The sequence below is a fragment of the Chamaea fasciata genome, unplaced genomic scaffold (assembly GCF_029207755.1).
Source record: "Chamaea fasciata isolate MVZ Bird 193981 ecotype frontalis unplaced genomic scaffold, bChaFas1.0.hap1 SCAF_14, whole genome shotgun sequence".
Lineage (NCBI taxonomy): Eukaryota > Metazoa > Chordata > Aves > Passeriformes > Sylviidae > Chamaea > Chamaea fasciata.
Window position 1 is genome coordinate 16945442 of NW_027094099.1, and position 19964 is coordinate 16965405.

General features: G+C 38.9%; 1 protein-coding gene across 5 annotated transcripts in view; it reads left to right on the forward strand.

The window, feature by feature from the left end:
* The window catches only part of LRRC28 (leucine rich repeat containing 28), a 51386-nt gene that overhangs the window by 19581 nt on the left and 11841 nt on the right, over positions 1–19964 (forward strand). For 3 of the 5 annotated variants that reach the window (XM_066196095.1, XM_066196096.1, XM_066196098.1), the window contains 2 exons: positions 11946–12152; positions 18369–18471. In XM_066196095.1, the coding sequence (XP_066052192.1) occupies positions 11946–12152; positions 18369–18471 (310 nt within the window). Of the gene's footprint in view, positions 1–7909; positions 7943–11945; positions 12153–18368; positions 18472–19964 lie in introns of those variants that run through there. The other 2 variants (XM_066196099.1, XM_066196097.1) reach the window with 2 other exon arrangements.

The window sequence follows — 19964 nt, forward strand, 5'->3', positions numbered from 1 at the left end:
TGTCCCCCCCAATGTCATGCTGAGCCAGGGGCCATGAGACAAAAGTGGGAAGTTTACACAGCAATATATAACTTTAGAGAACATTAAGTTGTCATTGCTGCTTTGATCAGTGATAGAATATACTTTGATAAAACTCAGATAAAGGGCTTCAGGCTGTAGCATCAAAACAATGCGTTGTGTTCCTTTTAGTTTGAAAAATGTATTTCTACAGTCTGTTTTTAAGGAGTGGAGTCTGCTCGTGAGAACTAATTAGACCTGGCACACAGACCTAAATAATGAAGGTCAAATAGAATTATTTGTTTTTTACATTTTGATTGTTTGAAAACTTGGGTTTGAAATTTGTGGGGAGGACTCGTTGTGACACAGTTATATACCACAGAAAAAAATCAGTCTGGAAGTAGCTACAGTTGTGTTTGCATTCAGTCATTATTCCATTTGTGGTGTTTGTTTTATGTTGCGTTTATTGTCTGCCTAGCAAATGAGAGGAAGAAGTAAAGGGTCTTTGGTTGCTTTTGGTCAATCTTGTTCCTGTGGAGTTGGATCTAAGATGTAGAAAAACAGACTACCAGGAATTTCATTTTGCAGGGATATAATTCTTTGTATTCTTGCTTGGAGTGTTTGACGGTGTTAGTTACATAAATGTATCTAGGAATCCATAAAGCCCATAAAACCTAACATTTCTAGTTATTTTAATTTTATGGGTTATCAGAGTAGGCTCTAAAGCTTAATAGGTCATTACTCTGTTCATAGCTCTGGCAAATCCCCTCCCACCCCCGAAATTGTTGGTGGCATCTCTGATAATCTTGGTAAATGAGAGAGTGTGATGGCTCATTGCCTGTCTGGCTGCTGTGCTGTGCAACTGTCATCAGGACTGGTGAAAATTCATGTAATCGCTGGTGTGTTTATTATGATAAAGTGTGTTAAAGATATTGTGGGGGGGTTAGTTTGCTTTTGTGCTTCAGAAAAAGCCCAACCTTTGAATCTTTAGGATCAAAAATGAACCTTTAGGATCTTTTACCTTTATTCTTACATAAGGAAAAAAAAATCTACATCAAAAGAAAATTCACTTCAGTTACTGTAACTTTTTTTTTAAGGTGTCATTCCCCTCCTTTTGAAACTTCTTCCCTCAACATGCTGAATCCTCTGCGGAGAGCAGAGCAAAGCCTCTCCTTTGGAATTTGATGGCAGGGTTTTTCCGTGTCGGGGCTGGCAGCAGCGGGGCTCTGAGCAGCGCCCCGGGGCCCTCACGGGGCGGGTTCTCCTGTTGCGCAATGCGAGTATCAGCCTGTCTCCACCGGGACAGGAGCAGGACGGGACTTCGAGTAAATCTTTTCCCTCTGACTGCTCTTACAGAAACCACTTGTTACTGAGGACATGCTCTGAGAAATTAACCTCAACTCAAGTAATGGTAGAGTGCCTGATGTCAGACCCGCTTCCTAAGTGAAGGAACTGCAGAAGAAGTTGGTTTGTAACTCATCACTGAATTCTTTTGCTGATGATCTGATTGTAAAGATAAGCCTTTACTGATTGCCTGGCTCAAACACATGTGAGATGTATGAACCTCTCGCTTCTGCAACTTCAAAACAGATGCTCTTTAAAATACTTGTAAAAGCCTTTGGGTTAGAGCTGTTACCCAAAAGTAAAACTGAACTTCAAGGGAGTTTTAAGGGTGTCTCTCATAAACCTTTGCCAATGGCTGTTCACACGGGTGAAGACAGATGTGGATTGATAAGGCTGAGACCAAACCTCGGAGGTGGAGATGTATTTTGAGAAAGATGTTTCCCATACAGATGGTGTTGGGTTCTCTGTAGTATGAGAGCTTCTTAAATATCAACAATCTGTTCGGTGGTGTTTAGTCGGGCTTTCAGAGAACCTCAGCTTTGAACAGATACTAAACTGCAGGTGTTTTTTCTCTGAAATTTTTCATCAGTTTGTAGATGTGTGAAAAAAGAAATGGTGGTTCCTGCTTTGCAATTTCCAATTACCTCAAAAAGGCCTTAGTGACTTCAGTGTGCTGGACTGCCAAGGAGCTGTAACTTTGTTTTGCTGCTGTAGCTTATTTTGGGAGGGTCCTAAGATGAGTTCAAGTGATCCATATAAGCAAAACCAGCCTTTCAGGGGGTTTATGTCCACACTTGCTGCCTTTACTGACATTGCTTTAAACCAAATTTATTTGTTCTAACTAAACTAATTTGCTAGTGATTTTTCATGTAAAACCTCTTACTAATTTGAAAATTGTGGGATTTTTTTTTTTTTTGATTGCACTAAGTTAACATTTGTGACAGGAAAAAAGTAGCTCTTGAAGCTTATTTTTTATAGTTTCTAGGGTTGGGTGTTAAAAGTTAACTTGCTTTCCCCTTAAACTCTAAAGTCCTTATTTATAAAGTTATCTATGAATGTACTTTTGTCTCTTTGGTTTCCTTGGGTTTTTTCCTTTCTTTCCCTAAGCTCTCCCTAACGGATGTGCAGTGATTAGCAGTATTAACAGGTAGTTGATTTTACTTGTGCATTAAGCAAATGCAATTTACTAGTAGGGATTGAGTGCTCAGAGAAGCTTGGAGAACAAAGTCATTCAGTCTTTGCAAGGGAACAAACACAAACTGTTAATGCCATGCAATAGAAGAATTTTATAATATATTGATTTCCATTTTGACCTTATTGACCAAGTATAATTCAGTTTTCTGCATACCACTGTGAGGGAGTTAAATTACTGCATGTTATTGACATCCTTGTTTTTACTCAGCTGCTCTATTAAATGAATTGAGGCAAAATAAAATGCATCATTTACTGACACTAAATCTAAATGGAAAAAGCCTGTAAAGAGAATGTGTAGAACTCGAGGTATGATGTGAGATTAACCTTCCCGTGGTTCATGTCACACACACAGAGTTTGATACCTGTATTTCAGTTAACTTAATGTTATTGCAGTGGGATTTAAAATAAATACCCATGTTTTCCTTAGCATTGGCCAAATCTGCATTAAATTGTCATTCTAGATGGAAGGGTTTGATGCCAAGCAAGTGCAAGTGTACTCTAGTCGGTAATTTAGCATTTGAGAGCTTTATGAACTAAGACTATTTATTTGTGTAGGTAAAGGAATGCAATTCAGAATTATTTGAGGGGAATTTGAAGTGTAATTGCAAGCCTTACTTGTCTACTTTGTGCTGATTTGAAACACTGAACAGCAGAAACTATCACTGATTGAGACAAGGCTTGCAGTTGCTCTCAGCATTTCTAAAATCGGGACAATGCTAGTGTTGCTTGAAGTCAGATGTCTTTGTTTTTTACTGATAATCTTAGTTTAAAACTGTTAGTAGTTGGTCCGTGCCATGATTTCAAGTAGTAACCATGTCATTATAGCAGCTCCTGCCTCCCTTTCTCGGCTGGTAAATTCTCCAGGCTGCTGAGTTCAGCAGAGACAGCTGGGACAGTGAGGAGGAGCAAGAAAATCTCCTGGTGCTGCTGCTAGAAAAGGACATCTGGATCTATAGTTTTCATGTCTATTATAGTGGGAATATTTCCTGTAAGGTTAGCCAGTCCCTCCCCAGTAATTACTGTTGCAATTTGTAGTAACTGCCAGTGGCCTGGAAGAACTCTTATTTTCAAGTTAAGACAGTCCCATCCAGTGACATTCATTTTAAAAAACAAATATGGTGACTCCACTGCTGTAAAAGCTGAAGATCTCCCTTTGATTCTTTTCCTTATCCCACACAGATTTGTAGTTGCATCTTTTTGTTCTGTGGTGTCTCCCAGTAGTACAGTGAGTGAGCCATAACTTGCCTTGATACAACAGTACTTTCCACTGAAAGATGAAAATTGGGCCTGGACCTGTTGCTTTTGTTATGCATTTAGTGGAGAGGAAGAAAAAAAACCTTAACTAACCTCAAGAAGAAGAAAGATGGGTCTGTTGTGAGTTGGTTGGAAACAGTTGATAGCAACAGTCACAACAGATTGGTCTTTGTGTGGATTATTTAGACACCAGTGCTGTAATGGGTTAGAAGCTGCTAATCTGTTTGTCAGAGAGATCACTCTGTTGTGTTGATCTCAAGTTGTTCCTTGGAAGAAGAAAGGAAAAAGCTGGCCTAGAATTTACAACCAGGACTAGCCCTGTCTCTGTGGCTTCCTGAGCTGTCCTTTATCTCTCTTTAGGATGCTCCTTTTGTTTGCCTTGGTTTCAGTACTGGTTTGTTGTATTTAAGGAGCCATCTTCATCTGTCTGACATGGTGAGTTCAAATCATCAGCTCTGTATTTTATGCACTAAGTTTTTCTGGAAGGCTTTTTTCCCCCCCCCTTTCCATGTATTTTGATATCAGTGAATGGTGGACAACGTGCAGCAGTAAAGATAGACATAAACGAAACAAGAGAAACATAACAGGTCTCATGCTTTATTCATGTCACTTTTGTTTATGTTCATACCACTGTCTTGGTTTAGATCCAGAAAAAGGAAAACAGCTGCTCCTCAACGGAAAGACAACAGCAAAAAACTCCTTAAATAAGAGACGTTTTCTGTAGCGTGCCAGCAGAATTCTTCCTGCAATATATTTGATATAATACCATTCTGACTCTTTGTACTTCATTTTGGCTGCTCTATTCAAGATTTGAGATATCATTTAGTAAAACCATAGAATAATACTAATACATTAATTTCAGATCTCTAACTTGTTTGTGTAGCAGCAGTGCCTTGCTGTGGGGCAGTGAAATAGGCAGAACACACTAGAGCAAAATGAAAGGATAGGTTGTCTTCTGAAAAAACAAACCAACCAAACAAACAAAAAACCCCAAACCAAGAAAACAGCAAACCTGATCGTTTCATGGCCTGGAGTTACCTTTTGCATAAACAATTTTTTCCTCTCCCTGTTCCTCTTGCCCTTCCTCCCACCTTTTCCACTTTTCTCGTGTATGATAATTTCTGGTATTTTTATCATCTGGTTTATTCTAACTGTTCTCATTGAAACCATCAAATTGTGGACAAAAATGTAATTCCAGACCTGCACTGAGAGGAAATAGAGGCTAATAACCACTGTGGATCTGTGCTCTGTGTGTGTGCTGAGGGAAGCACAGAGTGCTGGGCCCATGGCATTCAGACAGCTGCCAGTTGTGTTAACTGAAGTTTAATTGTGGTGTAAGATGGGGAGCCACTGACCTTTAGAAGAATTTGACTTAATGAGACCCTCATACCTGATGTCTACTTTCAGCCATTTTTAGCTGACCTAAAATTACTGTTTAGCAAGGTTGGACTTTATGGAGCCACTTTTCTCACCTTTGCTTGTGAATGATGGCACAAAATAAATAAAGATTGGTACTAAGTTTGCATGTGACATTTAGCAAGGTCGAGGGAAAAAGGATTCTATTTTGGTATGTTCAGTAGAAGTATGTATTTTTCACTTGGTTTTGGGCTTTGTCTGCTTCTTAAGTGTTTTGTAGAAAAGTCAATGTAGTTTTATGGCTGAAGTAGGTAAAACCAAGAATTGGGAACAGCTTTGAGGAGTGTTACATGACTCTCTTCATTCACAAAGACTATCCTGCCCCAGAAAAATCTTTTCCTGTGTTCTTTGCAGCCAGAATATTTGTGTGAAATGCAGCCATAAGTACTGCTTAGAAATTAATAGATTGGAGTTTGATCAGCTGGGATAGAGGCTTTCTTCTTCCATAGAATTTTTATGGGTTTGAACTCATTGAGCACCTTATTTAAAAGTGAGTTATTCATAAGATAGTTGCTGCAGTATCACAACATCTCTTCCAGTGCCTCCTTTTCTTTTTTCCCTTCCTTTTAAAAACTTAGCAGGTATTAGTCTGTATGAGAAAAATTTAAGGAAAATAATCTTCAGGTCTGTTAGACTTGAGAAACAGAACATTTTTCAAGCTCTCTCACCAACAATACAGAAAAAGAGCTCCATGCAGCCGTGTCAAAATGTAAATGAGATTCAATTTGCCTGCCCCTTTCATTGTCCTTAAATCTAATGATACCAATTTCAGTTACGGTTAAACTTCCTTGTTTGAAGATGGCACAGGTCTACCTTAAGTGTCAATTTGTGCTAGAAAATTTAATCTTTATAGGCTATGAAATGTGAGCTGCATGGTAGGACAGTTAATGTAATGTAATATATAATAAGCTATTTAATTTGTTGTAACCATCTTAAAGTCTATTTAAGTCCTCCCAAGACATCCCAGAGCAGAGCTAAAGGAGATCTTCTCCATCAAGCTCTCAGCAATTTCAACTCACACTTCCTGTCTGGTACAGTTTTCAATTCATGATAGTATGCACTTCAAATTCATGGCATGTATAGACTTGGATTTTTTTTCTAGTGGGACAGGTAGTAAGTTCTGTTAGGTATGGAAGACTTCAAACTTTTCCCCACTGGTGCATGGTTTTATGGGTCTAATAGGAAAATGCATCTTGTGCTCAGGTTCATGGAAGTTGATTAAAATATTATTTCGAAGGTGAAGTAGGGTAGACTCTTTCAGCACCTTCTGTTCCTTATTTGGAGGAACCACCATTTATTTTAGAGCCTGGGATAGGGAGGGAAGGCTGGGCTCCCAGTCCTGGGCTGTAGGAGCTCACAGTCACAGCCAGACTCAGAGTGCTCAATTTTGTACCTGTTCATAAGGAATTGTCCCTCTGGTACCACGAGCTGCAGAACCTCACTCCATGGTAAACAGCAGAAATTTGTTAGACCTGAGCTGCAGCTGTGGAACAGAGAGGATCCATCACCTCCTGTCAGAGCTCTTGGGCAGCAGAGTGTTAAAGGTTTGTAGGAGAAAAGCAAGACCATCATTACTGCCTGCAATACAAAGGAATTTTAACAGATTTCCCTTCTCCTGACAAAATGCTGGCTGTACATAGAAATTGCTCTTTGGGAGGGAACAAGTAGAGCCAGTCCCTCTCCTTCTTCACTGTTTCAAGCAGAGCCCTGACTTGCAGCACCTTCTTGCCAAGATTTTCTGGTTTTTTTATTATGATTTTCTGTTCTTTCCATTTCTGTTCCTTAAGTCTAGAAGTTCCTGCTTTTCCTCTTGTATGACAGTTTGGTTCTTTACCACATTACTGCAACTTTAAATACTTGGGTTGACAGCAACCCAAAACCTAACCTGTTTATATTATTTTTTACCCAGGTGCAAAATAGGAAGTCTAAACAAAGCAGACCCTTGAGGAACACCACCACTAGTAATATTTTCTCCATCCCAGTAATTTACCATGAGGTGTGATCCTCATGTGTTACCATTAACCAAGAAATTTAATCAAAGAAAAATAAACCAGTATGACATTGGAGAAGATCTGGGCCACATTTCCATTCTGCTTTCTATTTATGTTCCAGTCACTGGTTACTCTTGGGTGCTCTTTCCCCTTAGAACAGTTGTTATGAGATGCTGAGGAGCCCTGAGCTCACATTAACAGGGTTTTTTTGAACACAGGTTCTACATTTCTTCTCCAGCCCTAGGCTGCTATCCCAGAAAATGTCCTATTCATTGAGAATCCTCGTGCCCAAATCTGCAATTTTGATATATAGCCCTTTTTTTTTTTTTTTTTTCAGTATTCTGGGATGGCATTTTTTTAAGCAGCCTCATTTCATTTTAGTAATGGATGTGGTAATTCGCAGTGCTTTGTCCTTGTTCCCATGAGGTATTCTGTCTCTGTCCTCATACACAACATTATTCTTACAGGAAAAAATGATGCAAAATACTAATTTAATATTTGCATTGTCCTCCTAATTTCTCCTCCTTGTTGACATCAGTTCTTCATTTCTTGCTCTTAATTTCTTGTTGAGAAACCATTTGTTTGTCTGTGAGTTCCCATTTTCCTGGCCTCCTGGCAGTTTGCATTTAACCTCTGCAGCCTGACCTCTAAGTGCCAGCTCTCTTTGCTGATCAGTCCCTTTTTCCATTCCTTGTAGGTTCTCTACTTTCCCTTAATATCCTGCTTTGAGGTGCATTCTCATGCAGGTAGGTCTGTAGCCCTTTCCTGTCCTTAACTTTACTGGGATTTAAGGACTCAGATTTAAAGTAAACCTTTCCCTCCCATACACTCAAATCCAACTGTGTATGTGTTTCATATATCTTTGGATGAAATTTTGGTTTATGGCCCATCAGGGAAAGGTGGGATTACTCTTGAAATGTAAAGAAAAACTGTTGGTTATTTTTGGGTCATGCAGCTGGTGAGGCCTGTACCCCCAGAAAGATTAAGGAAGTTTGAATTGCCTTTGGCAATTACTCTGTGTTGTATAGGCTGCTTATTTCCAGATGGGTTTGGGGTTTTTTTTGTTTCCTTCACATAAAACCATGGGAATTAATTTTAAAAGCTGGCATTTAAGCCATCTGAATAAGAAATAGATTGGGTTTTTTTAATGCTAATTATGTTTATACAAACAGAGTCCATTTTGTTAGAAGGTCAATAATTTTGGACATTGCCTGAAATCCTTTCCAGGTTTCACTTTTTAAAAAGAAAAATATTAAAGGTACGCTGATGGGTTGTTTTTTTGGGTTTTTTTTGCATTGTGTTGGGAGACAGATCTGTTTGGCACCTTTTTGTTGAAAACCCCAACACACAAGAGGACAGTTCACTTTTCCATTTTTCCGAGTAGTTGGGAGAGCTCTTACAACAGATGCCGAGGCTGCATTTTGGAGCTGAGTGATCCCTCCTGAATCTGCATTTTATCAGGGGAGAAAAGGATAAAACGAATTCCCCAAGGCTGGCAGCTTTGGAGCACAGCCTGTGTGGGTCTGTGTGGGTCCGTGGCGCTGCACAGCCCCTCAGAGGCTGCGGGAGGGCGCTGAATTTCCCTGGGGTCAGGGAGTGTTGCACTGCTGGTCTGCCGGCACATTGGGACCATCTGGGGCTGCCCAGCTCCGTGTGCCGGCAGCAATCCCTGCACATGGACACGCAGGGAGCACCCCAGTCCCCAAACCAGCACGGGAACGTCACGTTTGGCCTCTCTCTGTCTCCACAAATCTGTGTCCTTTGAGCTACCGAGGAGTTTGGGGTTTTTTTTCTGGCTTCTCATATCAGAATGGGGCTCAGTGCTCTGCTGCGTTGATTTTGATAGTGTTAGTCCTAGAACTAATATAAATTTTAAATTACACTTTTATGAATTTCATTTAAATGTAATTGGAACTCCTCAATGTGGTCTAATGGTGATGTATAATGCTTGTCTCTTTCTTACCCTTGGGGGTGCTGGGGGAATCTCTGAAAATCCCTTTGTCAGCTCTTTTTGTGTGGGAATAGCCATTTTCTTTTCTGGATCTGCTGTAAATTTCTAAAGTTCACCTCTGGTATATCCTGGTGCTTGATGAGCTGACAGCAAGAGAGAGATTTGCAAGTCTTTCACTGTGTTTGTTAGCCAAGGCCTCCTGCAGTATTTATGCTGCAAGACTTTAAAAGCAAGGATAATAGTATTTAGTAACTAAAAGCTTGAAAAACTTATTAATGGACTGTTTATATTTGTGTTATTCCTCTTAATTGTTTCCCCTGGCTTTAATGAGATGAAAACCAATTTAGTGTCATTAGTAAGTGTCTGAGCATGTTCTTCAAACTGAGCTTTGAGCACTATGGTGGGGAGTCTGGGGGTTACATCTTTAATATGAGGGTTATATCCCTAATATGATGGCACTTTGTTGTTTGGCTTAGTCTTAAACTTCATTGTGGGTCGGTGGGTGTTTGTGCAACATGTGGCACTAGATGTTGAAAGTGGATGTTTACATCTGGTATGCATTGGGAGATTAAGGTAGAGAGGATGAAGTTTTGGGTATGTGTTTTTTGGATGAAGGATAAAGTGAGAATACTTTTATTTCCTCTTAGATTTGAAACATATCATTCTAGCAATGCCTTTGAAACTCTGCCAGCTTTGCCAACCGTAACATTTATGGGATTTTGGACCTAAACTGAACTAGAGAACTGTTTTTAGTGGCAGAGAAAAAGGTTAGTGCATGAAAATAGCTGAGCCTATTATTGACTGCATGTGGTCAGTGGTTTGGCTGAATGTAGGTGGCTCTTTTCCTGTCACTGTTTTCAAGCATATGGCTTTGTGATGAATATAAAACTCTTTCAAAATGAGATCTGCTGCAGTTCTTTTTGCACAGTAGTCTTGTGCTATTTAGTAGTGATTATTTTGCTTTTGTCATTTTTTTTGCAGCCCTGTAGTAAAAAAAAAAATCCTTTTCAAGTAAAGCTTATTCCTGTTGATATCAAAGCTAAGAGGTTTGAAGAATGTGATCATCTGTGTATAGCAGCTGCTTCTGTCAGTAATATTTCTGAAACGGTGCATAAACCATGTTGCTGAGTCTTTATTGTAGTTGATGCTGGGATTGTTTGCAGTGGGCAGAAACTCCCTCGGAACGTGCACATGCATTTGGTTTAATGATTACTTGTCTGAAAATCTCTAATACTGAATTACAACTTTCCTTTCTTTGCTTTTCATGTTTCCAGTCTTATAAGTAACACAGCAGTTTCTCCCTAGGTGAACTTCTTTTTCCCATTGTGTGGAAGACAGCTTGGGTTAACGCAGTGTTTTGTTTCCTGCTTTGTGTATAGTATACAAGGTGCAACCTCAGAGCTCAGGGAACAGTGAATTTTCTAGCTCCTGCTGCAGAGAGCTTAAGGGCACAACAGGTTCTGTTTAACTTTAACTTAAACAGTGTTACCCTATTTATATCTTTGTAAAAATCTGGGTGATAGAGCTGTAAATTGTACAGATTGTGGATTGTGTAGATTGTCTGGTGTTTTCAGTGTAGAAAATTCTAGTGAATCTTGTTATAGCAGCTCTCAGATGCAAGAACTGGTTTCATTCAGCTGAGAGCAAAGTACATTTGGGTCTGCAAGATGCTGAGAGCTGCAGCAAGTTTTTGGGGCACCAAGCACTTCATGAGTTGGTTCCATTGCGGAGAAGTATTTAAAAACAAAGCAAAACTGTTCCCTGTGTTGGGGGGAAATGTTATGGTTTCCTCCTGTTTGAGGGAAATAATATATAGAATTATCCCGTTTTTAGAGTAACTGTAAAAGAATAACTAAATAAACAATGAGATAACCTGCAGAGCTGCTTAACATATTTTGAATGTGTTTATCAGTCAGTCCTGCATCCTGTTTCACAGGCCAGACACAAGGAAGAACACTGTTGCACAAGTGAGGCTGCTTGCGTGATCATGCCTTACACACTTTAAAGAATTCTGGTTTTTACCTGCCTTAAAAAATTATACAATACTATTTGAAACACAAAATCAACTTTTAAGTTCTTGAAATAAAAAAAATTAAAACTTCTAGACAGTGTAATCATTGCAACTGTAGATTAGAACTTAGTGAAATACCTTCCTACAATATAATATAACAATATCACTTACAGGTTGTTAAGAAATTTCTTTTCTAATTTAAACTAGCCCTTCTGAACTGTATCATGAAGACAGAGCTGTTTTTCCCAAGCCTGCTGGGTGAAAGACTGTCACTAAGCGTGAAGTGCTATGCATGTGTTTGTAACTCTTGTTGCAAGAGAATCTTAAGTAATCACTCCAATATTAAAAAAAATAAATAAAAAGAAAAATATTTGAATTTTTCCTGAGTTTGGGGTTGTGCAAAACGCCCTCAGTATCAAATATCAGCAAGCTTTGTAATGTGTTTTTGGTTGGTTTTTTTTCCCCTCGTTCTGATTTAGGACCAGGAAAATGCTTGATATTTTGACAGTAGTAATTGTCACAGTTCAGGAATGCTCTGTGAAAGATCTCACACTTGAACATACTGATAAAGGTTCCTGACTGATACTGGTGATCTCCATCATCTTCATGTATCAAAAAGATTTGGAATATGAAGATGATGGAGATTATCAGTATCAGTTCTCAACGTGGATTGGTAAAACAGTCTTACAGAAAAGCAGCACCGCTGATGAACTTCGATTTTAATTTATGTGAGGAGTTTTTTTTGGTGGTGATTCTTGTGAAAGTAGCTCTGATTCTCCTTGTGCAGAGGTCGGAGACCTGCGGGAGCTGCAGACCCTGGACATCTCCACCAACCGCCTGATGACGCTGCCCGAGAGGCTGCACATGTGCCTGTCGCTGCAGTACCTGACTGCAGACAGGAACCACCTGTGGTCTGTGCCCCGCCACCTGTGCCAGCTGCCCAGCCTCAACGAGCTCTCCATGGCTGGCAACCGCCTGGCATTCCTGCCCCTGGGTGAGTCCCCACCTGCGGGGGTCAGACACAGCAAAACAACACACTGCCCGCCCCCAGAATTCAAAACAAAGCAACGAGGGAGGTTCTTTGGTGGTCCCCACAGACTCTGTTTGTGGAGCTGTCGCAGGGCTCGTATTGTTGGAAAATATGTTAATAAAAAAAGTGCAGGTTAAGGTTTCATGGGGTTTTTTTTTAAAGCAATAAGGCGGCTATCAAATTTGCTTTATTTTTAGCTAACTGAGGGGAAAAAGTTTAAATGATGTGCTTAAATATAGTACTCTGTAATCTGAGTTCCACCACTTTGGGTAATGATCTGTTTCTGTTTGCTGGATCTGATGATTTAACTAAGATTCTTCAGCTAGGGTTTAAAACTTGTTGTGGAGTCCCAGTGACTCCATGTAAATTACTTTTCAGCATTCTGAGTGTCAGTACCACATAATCCAGTGCAGGTTTAGTTTGTGCTGTGTACAGGCATCCATCAAATTTTCCACAGTAGTAGCCCAAGGAGGAATTGATGTGCCTTTTGCTGAACCCTTTGAAAGTTTGGAAGAGTGGAAGCAGGTCAGGAGTAGGAGGTGCAGTCAGTGTGTGGGGGTTTGTTGGGGGCAGTCGCTGTGTGTTCCCTTAGGGAAAAGCAAATCCTCTTCTCTGAACTTGTCACTTTTCAGCCCTGCCACGGGGTGATCTCAGCTGAGATGCACACATGCAGAGCTGCCCTGCCATCTGAATAACCGTTAAGAGTTTTTTCTGGAATACAGAGTTTGGTGTTAATTAGGTGCAGATTAAGTTATGATAATCACATTGGAAAGAAGCTGGAAATTGAGATGGCTTAAAATGAGATCATAATTTCTAAATTAATTACATTGTATAGGTTTAACTTAATCTTTTCAGGACTAGCAGTTCAGTTTTTAAAGAACTTACTGATCTTTCTGAATTTTTTATCACCTTAGTTTATATTACTGGAAAGTAAGTGCAAGTAATGTCTCCAGACAAAGTGTTGCAGTTAGGTCCCAGCATATGTCATTATATAAATGAGAAAACGAGTTCCAGGATGCATCATCCAGATTCCAGTACTAAAACAAGCAAATTGCCTTCCCCTATTTTGGCAAATATTTTTAACTCCCATGAGAGAGGAAGTTAAACAATTTTAATTTTGCAAAAATTCAGTAAGATGAGATGTGAAATTTTAAAGGATAGAAGTTTTTGCTACTTTTGCACTGGTAGCTTATCTGTAAGTGAGCCATGACCTGGATGAGCCATAGATCTGCCAAAGTGTTTTAAGTTCAAAAGGAGGAAATAAATCTCTAATATAATGACACACCTTCTTTTTTCTTTTATTTTTAGACTCAAATTCAAAACATTCAAAAGGAACTTTTAAAATAACGGAAAACATCAAAGACTGTCAATTGACCTTGTTCAGTAGTTCTTAATAGTGACTCACTGGTGAACATTTGGAGATAATTTGCTATCTGTGGATGTGAAACTGAATCATAAATCCTAGAGTTCAGAGGAAAAGCAGCACAGTATAAATGTAAATGTTTAATCCTCCCTCTGAAGAATCAGAAGACTTCAGAGTGGTCAAGATGTGATGAAATAAAGTAGAAGAGAGAGTGCATTGAAAAGCAAAAAGATTAAATCTATCTTCTGTTGCTTGGGAAAATATTTTTCTTGGAGTATTGCTGAAGTTAAGGCATAATTGTAGCATTATTTCTGCTTGCTGCACATGTTGGCTGGTGGGGCTATTGTGTGTATTCTTACATCCAACTTCACTTTACCAGTTAATGACTGAGTAAGGATGCTAAATACTGGTAAAAAATACTGCAGAAATACTTTCAAGTGATAGTCAAACAAATATTGTCAAAACAATTTTTTGCAGTTAGGGAGCTGTGTTGAAAAGCAGAGAATTCATTTATCTCCTGACAGAACGGTTGAGGCTTTTTCTTTTTTTATTAGATGTGTCTGAGGTAAAAGAAACACATTTGAAACAAATTAGTTAATGCTTTTTAAAGCATTATTTACTTCATTTATTTCACGTGATGGGGGGTGACATCTACTGTGTCAACCAGGGATCCGTTCTGCCTGGTCCAAGTCTGTCCCTTGTAGCTGCCAGCAAAGCCTCTTGTTAAGTGTAGTGGAAATCTGCGTATTCCTGTTCCTGCATTGATGGGTGCAAGGTTTATTCCAGCAGCAGCACAGCGCTGCTGGACAGGGATCAGGAGGTTCTTTGCCCTGTACGTTCTTTTTAGTTCGCAGGCACGTGTGTCTCAGGAAAAACAGTGTGACACTGCTCATCAGTTTTAAAATACAGTAAAAATACCTGATCCCACTCCCTGACCTTCAGAACTGGTCCATAAACAAGCAGATGGGTAAACAATATTGAATTAGTAATTTGTTTTGCAGAATACACCTAAATCTTGGATATGCCAGTGTTTTATAAAAATCATTTTTTCAGCTCTGAATATTTCAGTTCCTAGTGAAAGAAATGAGACACCATGGATCTCAGCCTTTGAGCCTTCCTAATAAACTCATTTTTAACAACAACTCCAAAAATTACGTGTATAAGTTGAACTGGAAGCTGCATCCTGAACAGTTATATTATTGTCATGGTAACTTCATGCTCCCTTAGTAAATGGTCATAGAAATTTGCTGATCATTGTATATCAATCTACTTAGAACATAAATTATCTTTTGACAGAAAAATAGCTTAAAGTTTTTAGCATTAGAAAACGCTCCAGTGCCTGAAAACAAATTCCACTGCAAGCAGAAATGTGAATCTGATGACACTGCAAAAATAAAAATCATTTGTGTAATAAAGTACAAATATAATTAAAATAGGCCATAAATTCTCAAGTGTACTGGTAGTACAGGGGATGTTATGACAGCAAATATTCAGTATTATATCACTTTATTTGAGGGTTTATGTGCACTTTTTCTTTAGAAAATGGGTCTAGTAATTATCAGTGCACAGTAAACAAAGGTCTTATTCTACCTCAGTATATGCTGCTTTTGTGTGCTTGCCCTCACAGTATGGTTAAAAGAGCATCAGTGCAGCCACACAAGAGCTTTTGTTCCATCTTCAGCCATGTGGAATGCATATGCCAGGGCCCTGAGGTTAGAAAAAAAAAGGAAAAAAAAAAAGAGGGAGAAAAAGAAAAAAAAAATAGAATTGGGGTTTGTTCAGGACTCATGGCATTTGGTCATTTCTGGGAGGAGAGGTCTTTGATCTGGGAGGCTGGAAGGAGGAAAGTGGAAATGTTTTAGACACAGTACAGTGCTTGCAGAAGCCACATGAAAACCTTCTTTGTAGCTTTAGCCTTTTCAGAGATGGGCAGCTTCCTTATTGCACAGAGTTCTTCAGAAGCATGGTTTTTAGAGAACTTTTAACAATATTTGTTGGCTGATATAAGACATAAAAATTAATGTGGATGGGATACAAAGAGCCTTTCAAAGTGATGATTTATTTAAATTTAAACTTTATGGATAATGTTTGAAATTGGGAAAAAATCTTTTGGAGTCTAGAAGATGCTTGGTTATTTAATGCAAAGAAACTCTATCAAAGGAACATTTATAGTTACAGGCTATTTGGCTTTGGGAATTGAATTTTTCCTACTGAGATATTTTGTCTAACATCCAAAAATTTGCTTTAATTACCTAGGAAATGCAGTCAACTCAGAACTTAGAATCTAAACATAGCATAAGATAAAGACAGAGGGAAGAGATGAGATGCAGCCTCACTCCCCCCTCTCAGTGCATATGAAAAGAACAGCTTTAGGGCTTTTTTTGACTTGCCTGATTTTCAGCCCATTTGCATACATCTGTGTAGAAACCAGCAAGATGAGCCTCTTTTAAAAATTTTCTGCCATTCTCTAAATTAATAAGTTAAACAGTAGCACATTCAAGCTACCCCAGCAACCCATAGTTTTCTGCTGTTTTTAGTCTAACTGGCTTCTGCAACACGAGGGAACATTCTCTGAACATTACATGTCCCATCCACCTGCTACCTGCTTTAAATTGTATTGGCTGATTCCTCACCAGCCTTACAATATTTTATGGTGTTACATTGCCTTTGTGTTGCAGTATTTTTATTCACTGTAGAATAACAATGGGGTTTTGTTTCATCTAAAAATATCCCAGAACTTTAATAAACTATTTTCAGCCCTGCAATCCTGAGCCCAAATAAATCATCTGGTTGAGGTGATGCTCAGCAGCATCTCCAGCAGTGCCCATCAGTCAGCAGAGGGATTTGAGCTCCCATCCTGAGGCAGGACACTTGGTGGATGCAGCAGATTCTGGGAGCTGGAATGTCTCTGGGACAGGGTCAAAGCAGCATGTGATGGTTGAATGTGTCCCTTGATGTCCAGTCACTCTGCTTCGAACAAAGCCCAGATTATGGTCCCTGAAACCTCCACAGACTGTTGCAAAGCAAGGGGAAAAAAAAAAAACCGCACCCAAACTCATTTTTTCTCTGTTAACATTTTTATTTTAGAAAAGGATTCTCTTCGTTTTCTGTTGGTATCATCACTTGTTCTTTATATCAAAGATATGATAATGTGTCACTCCTCAGCATGAACTTTCAAGTTTTCTGGTGCTCACAGCTGCCATTCAAGTGGGTGACAACTGAAGACATTCAGTATATTTTAAGATGGACACACGTTTGGGGAGGGATCACTCAAAATATCTGCACTAAGTGGTATTTAGAGCTCTTGTGTACAACAAACCTATTCAGTAATAAAGAAGGGTTTGTATCACCTATTGTAGTAGGGAATGGAGAAGAGATCAGTATTCCAAATAGAATTTCTGAATATACACATCATGGAAATTGTTTTAATTTCTATTCTGTTCTTGGTCATGATTACAAAGGGGACAGAAGCTGTGCCCATGTCTCCAGTTACCCTTACATTTCAGCCAGCCACAGTAACTGATAAAGATGGGAAGTCAGAATTAGTCAATATTAGTATTGTCTTGCTGTGGCTGATGCAGCCAAATGCTTGTTTATCTTCATCTCTCTGAGGTACTCATGAAAGTTTAACAAGTTGGGAGGCACAGAGACTGTTTGTGTTTTTCATGATGCAGTTTGTCTAGGTCACACTCTCCCATCTCCGGCAGAGGCTCTCAGGCTCTGCTCCCCTGCACTAAACACAGAAACCTTTTCTGCCCCAGTGTCTCACAGGGCATGGGGGTGACAGATGAGTTGGGCTGCCCAGCTGATCCTACACATCAGCTTCCTTGCTAGTCCAAAACTCTTTCAGACCTTTCTGTTTAGTTCAGTTTGGTGGCTTTTGAAATGTCTCTCATTAGCATGTTTTTCACTTCTTTTAATAGAGACAGTTTTACCACTGACTAGCCCTTGCTAATAAGCAAAATTCTCATTTCTGAGAATTCTTCTAAGAAACCTAAATTTTCCTATTTAATTTTAATTTTCTGAGCAAAATGAAATAGTTCCATACTGATATGCTTCTGTCTAGTGGTATCTTAATAGATTTCAAGTCCACTAAGGCATTACTTAATCATGCTGTACTTGCTTCTTTTGACTACCAGCCATGAATATTTTAAGAGCAATAATGCAAGCAGAACACCTCCAGAAGTATTGATGATTTATTGCAGCCACAACTTTTGATGTCTAACCTTCTGCAGTTTAATGCTTTGTGTTTTCTTGGGCTCTGCAATTCACTGAGTCACACAGACTTGTTTCTGAATGACTGCACTTGTATTTGGTTAAGACTAATGAATCCCAGCAAGGATCCCTCCATGGAGAAGAGAAAGAGGGGACAGAGCACATTCTTGTGTCTGTCTTGCCCACTTTCCCAAAGATAGAGAAGCTGTGATGTCACTGACATGAGGCCAGTTAATGAAAGCAGGTTTGACCTTATGAACTTGAAGCATGCACTGAGGATTTGAAATCAATTGTCCCTTTGCTTCTTCAAACTGACTTCAGAGTTTGTCAGTGTTAAAATTTAATTATTTATAATGGGATTTTCAGGGCTCCTGAAAGGGGGCTTTGTCTTGTTTTAGTAATTTGAAATGCTTGCTTCTAAACAGCTTTTCAGCACATCCATAATAAAACCATTGGCTGAAATTTTACAACTGAGAAGTACTAATTTATGTTTGCTTATATTGAGTCTGATTAGCTTATTTATATTTAAACAGAATACATTGCTTATAATTGTCATTATGTCATCCTTTCTCCTCTTGACTTCTCTTGTTTTCTAACCCCAGATTTAGGTCGTTCTCGAGAGCTCCAGTATGTTTATGTGGATAACAATATTCACCTGAAGGGCCTCCCATCCTATTTGTATAATAAAGTCATTGGTTGCAGTGGGTAGGTATGAATTAATTCAGATGTCTTGTGTACCTGTCCTTGTAAAACTTCTCCTGTATTATACACTGTTTTGTGTGTCTGTGATTGATTCAGAGCTGATGTTACTTGGAGGGGCATTACTGCAGCACCCAGCTCTATTTTTGTAATTAATCTTCTGTGTTAATTGCTGACTTTTGACTATTTTAGTATTAAGGCATAACAGTGAAGTTACTCTAGAAGAATTTGTAATAAAAATGTAAGGCCTAGAGCTGAATTTAAAAGTTGGCCAAAAGAGTAGGCTTCACAGAGCTTCCAGAACTAAAGAATGAACTAAATGATTTTTAATTTATTGCCGCATCTCGTTGTTTCTAAGTGCTCACATTTCTGTAAGTTCTGGGTCATACCTTGAAGTCATGTGCAGCTCCTTCACTCATTTTATCCCAGCATCGGCTTCTTGTAGGTCTTGGTACCTACTAACTAAAGTGACTTTTTTTAGGAGTTATGGATTGACAGGTTTATTTTTACATGTGGATTTTAAAAATATCCTGGGCTGTCTCATGTTTGTGGTTAGAATGCAAGAAAAAAGTGGTCTGTGTAGGACACTGGCTTAATTCTTTCTGCCCTGACACTGGCATAAATTAGGATCAGCACCCCTGATGAATGGAGCCTTACTGGTGTAAAACTGATCAGAAGAGGATTGTCCCCATTACCATCTAATTATAAATTTCTGGTATGCTCACTCTCAGCAGATCTCGCATTAAATATAAATTCCCTCTCTACAGCCTGCACTCTGCTGCAATATGGGAGATGCTGAGTCTTGGCATTTTAAGGTTTTTCTAATATTCTCGTGTCAGCTGGTTGGTGATATTTAAATACTTGCAGTTGGATTACAGTTCTGCTGAACTGTGTGACTCGCAAGCTTTTACTAATTTTGTTTTTCAGGAAAGATAGATTCTAGCCTTTTTTCTTTCAGAACTGATTGTAAATTGTTAGTCAGACAGTAAATTGACCTTAAATTTAACAGAATTGGATTGATTGTGACCAAAACCAGTAAGGATAATGCAGGAGATGGTCCCGCCTATTACAGGTGGTTATATACAGCAACCATGTCTTTTTTTGGTTTTTGTTTTTTGGGGTTTTTTTCAAGTTTTCATCTTAAACTCAGTTAAAATAATTTTATCTTTGCACTGATCTCTGTGAAGATCCTACCAGTTCTTTTTGCTGTTCTTACATGTGCAGTGCTGGTGAGACCACCTGCTAGTGTCTCTGATATTATAAATCTAGTACAGAATTACAGAATCTAGCCTTAAAAATCTAGTACGAAGGAGACTAGAGGAGTTGCAAGTGTTGCAATGAAATTGATTCTTGTAATGTCTCTGTGGAATGAAAAGTGATTTTCTTCCTTAATAATCAATTGTAAAAAGTGATAATTTTTAGTAAGAAAAATAATATTTGTATTTATGCACCAAACAGATCCTTGTCTTTGTTGTGAAATTGTCTTGAAACATTACAGA